General features: G+C 36.8%; 2 protein-coding genes across 11 annotated transcripts in view; one reads left to right on the top strand and one right to left on the bottom strand.

Moving 5' to 3' along the window:
• LOC125779099 (glutamate receptor ionotropic, kainate 2) overlaps nucleotides 1-13,670 on the bottom strand; it is a 2,985,835-nt gene that overhangs the window by 2,933,883 nt on the left and 38,282 nt on the right. For 3 of the 10 annotated variants that reach the window (XR_007423126.1, XR_007423127.1, XR_007423124.1), the window contains 4 exons: nucleotides 7,376-7,690; nucleotides 7,073-7,285; nucleotides 6,849-7,009; nucleotides 6,529-6,773 (listed from right to left, as the gene is read on the bottom strand). The exons of 2 other annotated variants lie outside the window; for them this stretch is intronic. The gene's annotated coding sequence lies outside the window, so the exon portion shown is untranslated. Of the gene's footprint in view, nucleotides 1-6,528; nucleotides 6,774-6,848; nucleotides 7,010-7,072; nucleotides 7,286-7,352; nucleotides 13,384-13,670 lie in introns of those variants that run through there. 5 more of the 10 variants (XR_007423125.1, XR_007423123.1, XR_007423121.1 and 2 more) reach the window with 5 other exon arrangements.
• On the top strand, nucleotides 523-1,341 carry LOC125779244 (uncharacterized). The gene has a single exon (XM_049459882.1). The coding sequence runs from the start codon at nucleotides 523-525 to the stop codon at nucleotides 1,339-1,341; it is 819 nt and encodes a 272-aa protein (XP_049315839.1).

Raw genomic sequence — 13,670 nt, 5'->3', positions numbered from 1 at the left:
AAATTATATGAGCAAACAGTTAAACAATTATCGGACATCAGAGATTTTTTGGATCAACACTTTCAAACATTGAAAGTAGTGGTTGATAAAGATCATCTTAGTAAAAATGGTAAACACATGTGTAGGTAGGTCAATAATACCTTGAATAATACAGGGCAGCCAATCATGCAGATGGGTTCCTATTGTAAAATTATAGGTCACACTTCACTGCAATGCAGAAGATTCAAAAGCAAAACGATTGATGATAGGCGTAAATATGTAGGGGATAACAAAATCTGCTACAGGTGCCTAAATCATAATTGGGGAGAAATTTGCAACAGCAAGACCAACGAAATATTTTCGAAATCATCATGTCACCTTACATGTTGAATCCGAAGAGAGCAAAAAAGTTATGTCCACAACAAATAGCTCAAAAGCAGTTATACTAGCTACAGCTCAAATAAGAGCAAAGACAGCAAGATCAAGGATCACAAAAAAACCACAATATCCGAAGAAGCAGCACAGATATTAAAACTGCCGAGAATGAAAACAAAAACAAAACCATATGGTTTAAGTGACGCTGTAGTTGGTGAATCAAAAGCTATAATTCAGGTTGAAATTAAACCAAGAATTTTAAGTAAGTACAAAGAAAAGGTAAATGCCGTAATTTTACCAGTTCTAACCAGCGCACAATCGAATATCTCATTTAATTACAACTTTAAAATATGGGAAAATTATACTCTTGCTGATTCGTCATTCAACAAATCAGATAGAATTGATATGGTAATTGGAGGAGATATATTCAGCAGTATAATTGAAAGCGGAATTAAAAAAGATCACGGTGTTCTTGACCAAGCGACGAAATTCGGCTGGATATTATCTGGCATAATTAAAGAAAAAGTTACTGGCAAAATAACGACAGCGGTAACTAATTTGGAAGGATTTTGGGAAATCGAAGACATATCAACTGATGATGATATACAAGAAGATGACACCACCTTAAAGCAGTACGAAGAAACTACCAAAAGAGATGCAGATGGCAGATTTATTGTGGAAATTCCATTCAAAAAACATAAGGAATTAAAAGAATCGCGTAAGAAAGCAGTAGCGCGTATAATATCTATGGAAAAAAAATTCAGTAAACTCAAAGAAGAATACATCAAATTCATCAAAGAATATATAGACCTTGGTCACATGAGAAAAGTTGATGACAAACAAAAAGGTAAATATTATTTTCCTCATCAAGCTGTTATTCCAGAAAATAATATAACAACAAAACTTCGAGTGGTATTTGATGCCTCAGCAAAAACATCCAATGGTAGAAGTCTTAATGATATCATGTGTACTGGACCCAAATTATAAAGAGACATATTCGATATCATACTTAAATGGAGGCTTTGGGAAGTTGTCATCACCGCTGATGTTGAAAAAATGTTCAGGCAAATTGAAATAGCCAAAAAGGATCAGGAATATCACAGGGTTGTATGGCGTGAAAATGATATGCAAAAAATAGAATGAATATATTCTCAGCTCAAATGAAATCTCCATTTTCCCCCACCAGCGGTAAGAATTTAAAGATTCTTATTTGAGTTTAACCGTTTGATCCACCGTAAAAATAACAGTGCACTACTCAGCTGTACCGACGTAAGCAGCTACTGTACACAAACTGCTTGACAGATTGCGCTCATATTTGGCATAATAATTAAAGACAGTCCTACCAATTTAGCAAAATATATTACCAGAGAAATTTAATTACAGTTTCCGGTTGATCTTTTATCACAATATACATTCAAGCCTAAACCGGTTGAAAGCTGATCGGAGCGTTACATAGCCCCCATACTTGCAATATAAATATCATCAAAATCCTGATTCACCTTATAAAGTGCAACTTGCTAAGAAAGTATCAGGAATTTTTCATTTCCCCCTCTCATCTCCCGCTTATATGAACGATGGGTAAATCGTTTTTCTTAGATTGGTACAACTGTTCTTAATTACAATGCCAAAAATTAGCGCGATCTGTCAGCCAGCCTGTTTACAGCAGCTGTTAATGTCAGTCGACCTCAGTAGTGTTTGTCAAATTTTAAAATTTAAATCGACGTATTTGTGTTTAATTTTGGCCAAACACTCAACAAATATCATTGAGTAAGCACTGAATTCACCTGATATGGCCCTTTGTGACTTTTACCTTTCTCCAAACTGAAATATCCACTTCGGGGAGCACGCTTCGACTCAATTAAAGATGTCGAAACAAATTTGACGCGAGAGCTGAAGACCATTCTGGAAAGTGCCTATAAAAAATGTTTTGACGATTGGAAGAAGCGTTTGCGCATGTGCATCGCTTCAAATGGATGTTACTTTGAAGGCGATAAAATGAATTTGGATGATGATTTAGAAACTTTCGTTTTATTTATGAATTCACGACACTTTCTTGACAGGGCGTATATTTAAATACGACAAAATCCCTCCAGGGTACTTGCTTTTTTCGATGGTCGAGCTTTTCTCGTCTAAATTTTTTTTTGATTCTAAGCGATAAACAAAATACAATTTTAATTAGGCGATAAACATATATAAATATATATATAAATGATCAGTAGGAGGATGGAGTCATGTGTAGAAATTCACGCAAGTGAGGAAAGTTCTCTGATTGCCATTCACTTGGGAGTGGCCAGAAACGATTCTTTTACATGTGACTCAAGCAGCTCACAACTTTCGGTCTTGGACCAAGTATCCTCTGGGTAGCCTAAGAACATCCGTTTGAAAGCGAAACATCCCCTGCATAGGGTTGTGCGCTGGGTTTGGGACCCGCCACGTAAAAAAAAACACCTCCAGTGAATAGTCATAACCAGCCTCGGATGAGAGACCCCCCTTTTGATGACGACCATGGCAAACGAAATAAGGAGTACGAATTGAGGGCATGCACCTGGAATGTCCGGTCCCTTAACTGGGAAGGTGCCACTGCCCAGCTGGTTGATGTCCTCGTAAAGATAAAGGCTGACATCACCGCCGTCCAAGAAATGCGATGGACGGGATATCTTTGGTACTACGGTCGGTAAATTCAGCCTCCACGACGAAACTTCCCCAAATGGGTTGAAGTTGATCGACTTCGCCGGGACCCGAAATATGGTTATGTAGTACTAGATTCCAGCATAAGAAGATCCATCAAGCTACCTGGCTGTCTCCGGATCGAAAAACTACCAACCAGATCGATCATGTTGTGATAAACGGAAGACACGTCTCCAGTGTTTTAGATGTGCGTGCGCTCCGAGGTCCTAACATCGACTCGGACCACTATCTTGTTGCAGCTAAGATTCGCACCCGCCTCTGTGCAGCAAAAAACGCACGCCAAAAACACAAGGAAGGTTCGACGTCGAGAAGCTGCAATCACAACATACAGCCGAACGACTCTCTACTCGGCTTGCACTCCTGCTCTCTGAGAGCACTCGTCAACAACTCGGTATAAGGGAACTGTGGGACGGCATTTCAAACTCCTTACGTACAGCTGCAACTGAAACCATTGGTTTTCGGAAAGTGCAAAAGAACAGCTGGTACGACGAGGAGTGCCGTGTCGCAGCGGAGAGAAAACAGGCTGCCTACCTCGCAACGTTACGATCGACCACAACACGTGCGGGATGGGATAGATACCGAGAGTTGAAGAGGGAAGCGAGACGCATTTGCAGACAGAAGAAGAAAGAGGCCGAAATGCATGAGTACGAACAGCTCGATAAGCTGGCCGACAGGGGTAATGCTCGAAAATTCTACGAAAAGATGCGGCGGCTTACAGAAGGTTTCAAGACTGGAGCATACTCCTGTAGAACCCCCCAAGGTGAAATAGTTACCGCTGCCAAGAGCATACTTAAATTAGGGAGGGAACACTTCTCCAACCTGCTGAATGGCAGTGATAGCACAACACCGAGAGAAGGCGAACCCGATTCCCCAATCGATGACGATGGAGCAGACGTTCCATTACCCGATCATGAAGAAGTTCGAATAGCAATTGCCCGCCTGAAAAACAACAAAGCGGCAGGGGTCGATGGATTGCCGGCCGAGCTATTCAAACACGGCGGCGAAGAACTGATAAGGAGCATGCATCAACTTCTTTGTAAAATATGGTCGGACGAAAGCATGCCCAACGATTGGAATCTAAGTGTGCTCTGCCCAATCCATAAAAAAGGAGACCCCACAATCTGCGCCAACTACCGTGGGATAAGCCTCCTCAACATCGCATATAAGGTTCTGTCGAGCGTATTGTGTGAAAGATTAAAGCCCACCGTCAACAAACTGATTGGACCTTATCAGTGTGGCTTCAGACCTGGTAAATCAACAACCGACCAGATATACACCATGCGCCAAATTTTGGAAAAGACCCGTGAAAGTAGAATCGACACTCACCACCTCTTCGTCGATTTCAAAGCTGCTTTCGACAGCACGAAAAGGAGCTGCCTTTACGATATTGATATTGATATCATCGGCCTCAACACCCGCGCCGTTAGTTCTGCTTTCTCCAGACTGGACAAGGAAGCAAAAGAAATGGGTCTGGCAGTGAACGAGGGCAAGACGAAATATCTCCTGTCATCAAACAAACAGTCGTCGCACTCGCGACTTGGCACTCACGTCACTGTTGACAGTCATAACTTTGAAGTTGTAGATAATTTCGTCTATCTTGGAACCAGCGTAAACACCACCAACAATGTCAGCCTAGAAATCCAACGCAGGATATCTCTTGCCAACAGGTGCTACTTCGGACTAAGTAGGCAATTGAGAAGCAAAGTCCTCTCTCGACAAACAAAAACCAAACTCTGTAAGTCACTCATAATTCCCGTCCTGCTATATGGTGCAGAGGCTTGGACGATGACAACAACAGATGAGTCGACGTTGCGAGTTTTCGAGAGAAAGGTTCTGCGAAAGATTTATGGTCCTTTGCGCGTTGGTCACGGCGAATATCGCATTCGATGGAACGATGAGCTGTACGAGATATACGACGACATTGACATAGTTCAGCGAATTAAAAGACAGCGGCTACGCTGGCTAGGTCATGTTGTCCGGATGGACGAAAACACTCCAGCTCTGAAAGTATTCGACGCAGTACCCGCCGCGGGAAGCAGAGGAAGAGGAAGACCTCCACTCCGTTGGAAGGACCAAGTGGAGAAGGACCTGGCCTCGCTTGGAATATCCAATTGGCGCCACGTAGCGAAAAGAAGAAACGACTGGCGCGCTGTTGTTGACTCGGCTATAATCGCATAAGCGGTGTCTACGCCAATTAAGAAGAAGGAGAAGCAGTATTTTTTCTGCGCTCGGCAACAGCTCGTTATTGTGTACCATTTCTTGGAACACGTTATAAAAATTTGCCCATTCTTAAATATCGCCATAGAATATTGGAAATTTTAATTTTTCTAAATCCATGTTAGGGCGATAAGAAATGTTAGGCTCTTCTTTTTTTATTTCTTTTTTAAATTCTGAAGTTCTTCGTAATATTCGTCATAAATTTTTTCGAATACGTCTTCAATTTCTATATTAAAATCTAATTTGCTTTTTAGATTTTGGATGTCTGTGAATAAAAAGTCTAAGTCCTTTATTTGATCGTTGTCGATCATTAATCCCATGCACTCCATGTTTCTTCTAAGGTTTTCAATTTTCCTCATGAATATGGAAGTCTTTTGATCTGGATTATTACATCGTATTTGAACTGCTTCAATTTGCTGATCAAATTCGACTAGAGGTTTGTCTTTTACTATGCTTATTTTTAATGCATTGATTGCCTCTTCGATTTTAATCGTAGTGTTATTGTATATATTCTTCTTAAAGTAATCTTCTTCTCCTATGCCATCTGCTATTAACTTTTCGTGGTTGGTATCGAATTCTTTTTGGTACTTTTCAAGAATTCTAATGTTTTCTTTAATACCTTTCCTGAAATAGTGTTGGATGTGTACAACACTTTTTCGGCTAAATCTGACTGGGCATCCAGAATTTTTTTTCTGTTTATACCCATTTCGAGAATTTTTTCGCAATACTTCTCCTATTTATTGATGAACTGCTTATTTTTCTCCAAGGAAATCGCTGGAGGTATGTACATATTTGATTTATCTGCTAAAACGGCTTATACGATCGGTTTTAATGCAGGAATATACACCCGTCTTACAATTTAATTTTGCCTGTATTTATATTAATTACAGGGCTTACTTTATTTTATTTGCCTGTATTTTTTATAATATCAGGGCTTTTTTAAATTTGGCTGAGCTCTTTTTTCAGGCTCGATAGGACCAAATGTTATTACCTCAATATAGTTTCTAACAATCCTTACCGCTGGTGGGGGCAATGATAGACTTTTATTCAGAGAGAACTTATTCAAATTTTAAAACTGTCTTAAATAACTAAATATATATGTAATATGTGTATATGTGTATGTTTTTATGTGTTGCAGCATATCCCCTACCAGAACGATGATAATCATATGATCAATCAAATGACATTCACTAGTGACACAATTTTCTGTCACTGGCTCAGTGCAAGTTTCTATCACATTTTTAAGGGCAATATGAAAAAGTTGACAAAAACTTTTGTATACATGTGATATTGCATTTCTTTCTTACATACTAGGTTTAACAACCTGAACAACATATAGCTACACTGGTCACTCCAAAGCTTCATTTTTTGGTTTTAATTGATCGTACTTTAAATTTAATTATTGTTTCCTTTTTTTTTTAAATAAGTGCGCTGCTTTAACCTGTGATGGCTGAGGAGTATTGATCGCTTTATATTTTGCTCGAAACTCCTACACCCTTGTTGTTGAAACACACCTAAATTAAAAGAAAAATATATATTAGAAAACATTTTAAGTAAACATTAAGTTGCAATTATGTATATGTATGTACTTCTTAAAGTGGTATCAACCAGCGCCAACTTGCATAGGGATTTCTTGCTCCACCTGCCATCCCAATTGCATCCTTCCAAGAGCTCATCTGAAAAAACCTTAGGTATTACGTCAGCCACATTATCACTGGCGTTAAGTTTTAAGTTTGTGAAGGAATGTAGTCTTAAAAGAAGTAAAAGTATTGTAACTAGTAGTAAACTTATTATATTTTATTTTTTAGGTTACCATTGTTTGGGCATAGTCTTGGCTTTGCAGCCTATCTTCCACTTCCGCAACTGTTGCTTGCGACTCCATCGGAAAAGTGCTAGCGACGTCATCCAGCTCTTTGTCAATCACTTCGCCGGTCATGCGGCACACTGACTGCTCCACTCGTTTGAAGAGAACTTTGCATTCTCTGATTGACTTATTTTGCGCCAAAACCTTAGCCTTTTCGACAATCTAAGAAATAAATTTAGACGAAAAGATATAAATAAAGTCTTAGATTTACTTTTATTACTGAGTGTACATGCAATATTGTAAAACAATTACTTTCGACTCCATCTCATTCAGTTTTTCAAATATAGCAGTTTGGTTGTGAACCAGTGACGATTGGCCTTCACTAAGCGTTTTTTTGGTTCTGCAAAGTTATACATACGTTTTCCTCCAATTTGTCTAGCCTTTCTTGTATATTCTTTTGACCCGCAATGATGCCTTTTAACGCTTCAAGAATATCTTAAATTTAAAAAGTTAATATATAGTATATGTTATTAGAAGCTTTATGTTAAAAATGACCTGAGTTTTGTTGTGTTCTTGATTTTCCCACTAAATATTGGCGCCGCTCAATCCTCTCAACGATTGGAATCTCTACAAAAAAATTAATAATTTTTAATATATTTATACTTATAATAATACCCAACGGTTACCCTCCTCCCGCCCAACCGACGCGAGGGGCGCAATCCGCGAACGAGCGGAATTAGCCGAGTCATAAAAGGCAAAAGAGTTTTAAGCGTTGCGATCTTAAGCTGCTCAGCTACAGAAACAAAAATTTCAACAGCCAAAATTAAGAATTAAATTAAAGTTTATAATTTTGCTTGTTAAGAGTAGATAAAATAATTTTTTTAATTGTAAAAAGTGAGTCTGTTAAATCAAATGTGCTGGAATAAAAATTGAAATCATGACATATACGGCGGAATGGTTCGTTTAGCTCAAAATTTGTTCTAGAAAATTTTAAAAGTAAGGGTCTATACTGCCTGGTAGAGCGAGCGGGGACGTTAAAATTAATATCAGATAAGAGAGATGGGCTACAGACTGACCCATTCATGAGTTTTACAAGAAATATTATACCAAGCATCTCCCTACGACTAGCGAGTGTCGGGAGATTTATAAGTTTTAAACGGTTAGTGTAAGGGGGAAGATTTAAACTGGAATCCTAATGCAAATGATTTAAGGCAAAAAGTAAGAATTGTTTTTTAACGGACTCTAACTTATCCGAATGGACTTGGTAACTAGGGTTCCATACCATAGAAGCACACTCTAATATAGGCCTCACCGGAGATGTAAAAAGAATTTTTGTGGTAAGCGGATCTATAAATTCTTTAGACCAACGTTTAACAAAACTAAGAGCGCCTTTAGCTTTAAAAACCGTGGAAGATACGTGAAGATTAAAATTGAGTTTGGGGTCCATAGTTACTCCCAGATCAACAAAACTGCATACTTGCGACAACCTAAAGTTTTGTATTGTGTATGAAGTTGGGTCTACAGATCTACGTGAAAAGCACATTGTTTTACATTTTTTAAGGTTCAATGGCAAGTCATTTCTATCACACCAAGAAACTAGGTTGTTTAAGTCTGTTTGCAACTAACATCTTTCGTTGTTTGAAGTTACGTTTTAAAAAGTTTTACATCGTCAGCATATAATAAGACTTTTGAAAACTTAACAACAGATGATATGTCATTAATAAATAACAAGAACAGAATTGGACCAAGATAGCTACCTTGTGGAACGCCTGAAGGAACATTGATTATGTCAGAAAAAGTATCGTTAAATAAGACTTGTTAAATTCTATTGCTAAGATAAGAAGCAACCCATTTTAGAAATATTGGTTGAAAACCAAGAAGGTCAAGTTTATTCAAAAGAATTGAATGGTTTACTTTATCAAAAGCTTTACTGAAATCTGTGTAAATAACATCAGTATTCTTATTCTCCCTAAAGCCAGCTGATACATGTGATACAAATTTAAGCAAGTTAGTTATTGTAGATTTCCCTTTACGAAAACCGTGCTGAGAACAAGAAATTAGTGGAGAGATCCGGAAGGTTATGTCGTCTGTTATAATTGCTTCAAAAAGTTTAGGTATTGCAGACAACTTTGCTATTCCCCTATAGTTTTCAATAGATGACCTAAATCCACTCTTATGTAAAGGAATTATAAATGACTTTTTCCATATGGGTGGAAATAAGCCTTGCATAAGAGATGAGTTAAATAGTTTTGTTAGGGGTTGGTATATATGAGGGCATGAGGGCATGAGAGCATGATGGAATCATATCTGGGCCATAATTGTATGATTGTTCTAACATGTTCAACTGATATAAGAGGTCTTCTTCGGAAATGTTAGGCGCATTAATGACAAAACTCGAACATAACTTGTGCTGATGCGGAACATTTTTTGGAGATTTTGGATAGTAATTGGACTTAAAGAATTCAGCGAACATATTAGAAATGGTGTGATTGTCACTAGACATACTAGACTTATATTTCATAGCGGACGGAAAGTTAGAAATCGTGCGTTTGGAGTTGACGAAACCATAGAACAATTTTGGATTACGTATAATATTATTTTTTGCTTTATTTATATAATTATTATAACATATTTTGTTAAGTTCAGCAAATTGTCGACGCAATTTAGAATATTTTGAATAGTCAGCAACTAAACCAGTTTTTTTAAAAAGTTTAAAAGCACGAGATTTTCTATTTTTTAATTTACATAATTCTTTCGAAAACCATAAATTAGAACTCCTTTTTTGAGTAACAACGCACTTCGGAACATATTTTTCAAATAAGTTTAAAATAGTTTCATTAAAGTGGGAAGCACTAAATGCAATATTGCCACTGTAATCTGGCCAAGCTACTTTAGAAAGTTCGTAATTAATCTTCTTAAAATTAGCTTTCGCAAAGTTGAACCGAAAACAAAGGTCTTGTGTATTATTATGAGCAAAGTTAGCTAAGATTTCGATGTCAATTTTCAAAGCAGGATGATACTGGTCCTCTGGGCGAACCAAAGGATCACATCGGACATCGGACAACGGAGAGCATTGAAGCGTTATCAACTTAAACTAGATCTAAGAACTTACCAAACTCGTTTGAAATTAAATTAATTTGGTTAAGACCCAACTCCGACATTTCATCTAAGAACTCGTTAAAACATAAGCGAGTACTAATAGGAATGGTGTAATCATCAATAGATTTCCATGATACGCACGATAAATTGAAATCTCCCAAAACAATCATGGAATCAGTATTATTAGCTATTGAGGAAACCTTATTTATTAATGAAGCATGCTGCAAATATACAGATATGTCCGAGTGAGGCGGTATGTAAGATAAAGTTAAGTAGATATGGCCACTATTAGCGCAAATACGAATGCACTTAAATTCTATGAAGTCCGCATGCGAAACGTCGACTTCTTCAGATGGAATTGAAGAATGAACAGCAAACAAGACACCACCTCCTTTTCTGTCCAGCCGGTCATATCTAAAGATTTGGAATTCGCTGATGAATATTTCATTATCAAAAATGTGAGGCTTTAGCCAAGTTTCCGTGAAAGCAATGATTTTAAGGTTACAATGAATGCTGTTTAAATACAAATCGGCAAATTTTGTATTAAGACCTCTAACATTTTGATAATAAACAATCAGCGAATTTTTGTAAATAGTTTTTTGTAATACTGGGATTTCTTAGCAATTTGGTGATAACTACAGGGGGCTTATCACGTTTGTGCTCGAATTCGCGATGGCCAGAATGAGTTATCAAGTATCGATTGAAAACTGTCTGCGGATACGTTGATGACGAAATATCTCTGTTGTATTTGAAATTAAATTTCCGGATGTCCGTATCTTCCGTTTTTAATTTCGACGAGATGTAATTTTTTATATCGTCGACTGTGGTATCCGCAGCAAGTCTCGAGACAAATATTGCTTTTTTCTGCGGTATTACCACTAAGTTTTTATTAGCTGATTTGGACGTATTTGCAGGCGGATCTTGGGAAGTTTTCCGCTTACTGTGTTCAGTAACAGTTTTCACTGTGTCCTGAGCAGACAGAACTTTCTCACCTTGAGGACAAGGGGATGACAGATTAATAAGGTCAATAGTGGGTGGGGGCATTCGTTTTAAGGAAGGTACAGTGGTATCTTCATCAGACGGACGTTTACGTTTTGATGAAGGTTTTTGATTCTCTTCCTGAACATTTAGGGATTTAAATGATTGAAAAAGCATTTCATAATGCCTAAATTTTTCAGTAAGGGTTTCAAGCTTATGACCAATCTCCTTGAAACCATTGCGCGCTTGCTTAAAGACCTTAAACAATTCAATTTCAGTTGGTCTGCATTTTAAGCAAGACCAGCGCAATCCCTTACTGTCAAGAATTGAATCCAATATCCTACCTGTCAGTCCAGCACATTTAAGATGGGCAAGCCCATCACAAAGCCAGCAAGAAACAAAACGTTCCGACTCGCCTTTTACAGAGCAGTTCGGAAGTTACAAGTCATAATGTGTAAAAAAAACAAAAAAAGAAAAAAACAATATTAAATAGAAATATAAAAATGGTAAATAATAAATGAACAACGAGCAATGACAAAAACATTTATGACAAGTGAATGCAATAAAAATTGATGGTTATCAAAGATAACAACCAATGTAGCGAGCAGTTTGAGATGCACTGTAATACGCGAAAAGTAAGAAACTCGCGAACAGCTGTGGACAAAGATGGAAACGAATAAAAACAAGAAAGAAATTTAAGTAAGCAAAGTAAATTAACACTAACAATTGCACTACTTAAAATGTAGCACAACAACAAATTTAAAATGACTCGCCGGAATAAATTAAAATTAGCCAACACACAATTACTAAATATCAATTGATTCAACAGCACAATATAACACTGATACTTATCGTAAAAGATCACTTAATCCAGACACTTTCAAATAAAGTTTTAAATAAAATTAAACAAATTCGCCAGAGCGCGAAACAAAGCACAACTGAACACGAGAAGGGTTGCCAATATTTTTTTGATGAGTATTTTCCTTTTAACTTACCACCTTCATCTTGCGTCTCGAATATGTTACTCATTTGTATATATAATAATTATATTATTATTATATTATATTTTATTAATTATATTAGGTTAACATCATAAAAATATACAGTATTGTTAAAATGTCGTTCAACATATTGCAATTGGAGTTTGTTGCTTAACATATGAACAATACTGTATATTTTTTATGATGTTTTATATTTGTTATTATGTTTTTTATTATATTGCATTTATATACAGTTTTGGTTATATTAGTAAAACCAAAATTGCATATTAAATTTGAAAGTAGTGGAATTGAAAGTGGAATGTGCAAATCAGTGGTTAATGGGAAAATGTGTTAAAAAGATGGTGTAAAAGTGGTATTAGCAAATATTTCTCTTCGATAGGAACTGTTACCATTTCTTCATCTAACTCACTTACGACTACAATCCCTAGGCCACTTTACGATTCTACAGGTTCATTAAAGTAGTTTTCAGTCTTTCTGAAAACTTTGCAGACAATTTCATACAACTGTTGAGACTTGATGACATTAAATACCTTTATTGGTCCTGTCAACTCACTAAAACAAAAACTATCTTTATGCTTGTTGGGATTTAAATCAAATGATGCAAATTTTGGCACATTCTCTGAATTTGATTCAATACCCTGTTTTTCATCAAGTCTAAGATATATTTGCTGTAGAATTTTATTGGGTTTATTTACAATTTTTTTTATATTCTGCATATAGTTTTCGAAACGATACGCTGAAAAAGAATCTAATGGTCCAAACTGTTTTACGCAATCTGCCAAGTGAAGTAGTCCATGAATATTAAAGCTAACCAATTCATCACCATATAAAATTCCAAAAATATTAACGAAATCTGTTAGCATTTGTTGGGCAATATCGGCTTCAATTCGGTGCGATTTTTCATTTGACAAAAGTCGAATACTACTATGTAGCAGCAGGAAGTGATAGTATTGATCGGTACTGATACAATCTTTAAGAACGAATATACCAGAATAAAGCAAAAACTGCCTAAACTCAGTCGATTTCCAATTATGAATCTCATCTAAACTTCTAGATATGCGGCCAAACTCTGATGGGATAAATTTAGAGACATAGTCAAGCTTTTTGTTAATAATAAAGGGTGATTTTTTAAGAGCTTGATAACTTTTTTTTAAAAAAAAACGCATAAAATTTGCAAAATCTCATCGGTTCTTTATTTGAAACGTTAGATTGGTTCATGACATTTACTTTTTGAAGATAATTTCATTTAAATGTTGACCGCGGCTGCGTCTTAGGTGGTCCATTCGGAAAGTCCAATTTTGGGCAACTTTTTCGAGCATTTCGGCCGGAATAGCCCGAATTTCTTCGGAAATGTTGTCTTCCAAAGCTGGAATAGTTGCTGGCTTATTTCTGTAGACTTTAGACTTGACGTAGCCCCACAAAAAATAGTCTAAAGGCGTTAAATCGCATGATCTTGGTGGCCAACTTACGGGTCCATTTCTTGAGATGAATTGTTGTCCGAAGTTTTCCCTCAAAATGGCCATAGAATC

Source organism: Bactrocera dorsalis, chromosome 6 (assembly GCF_023373825.1).
Source record: "Bactrocera dorsalis isolate Fly_Bdor chromosome 6, ASM2337382v1, whole genome shotgun sequence".
In the NCBI taxonomy this organism is placed as follows: Eukaryota; Metazoa; Arthropoda; class Insecta; order Diptera; family Tephritidae; genus Bactrocera; species Bactrocera dorsalis.
The sequence above is the reverse complement of the archived record's forward strand: the minus strand, read 5'-3'. Positions and strand labels throughout refer to the sequence as shown.

Excerpts from the sequence above, each read along its gene's own strand:
- LOC125779244 (XM_049459882.1), top strand. The coding sequence starts at position 523 with ATGAAAACAAAAACAAAACCATATGGTTTAAGTGACGCTGTAGTTGGT.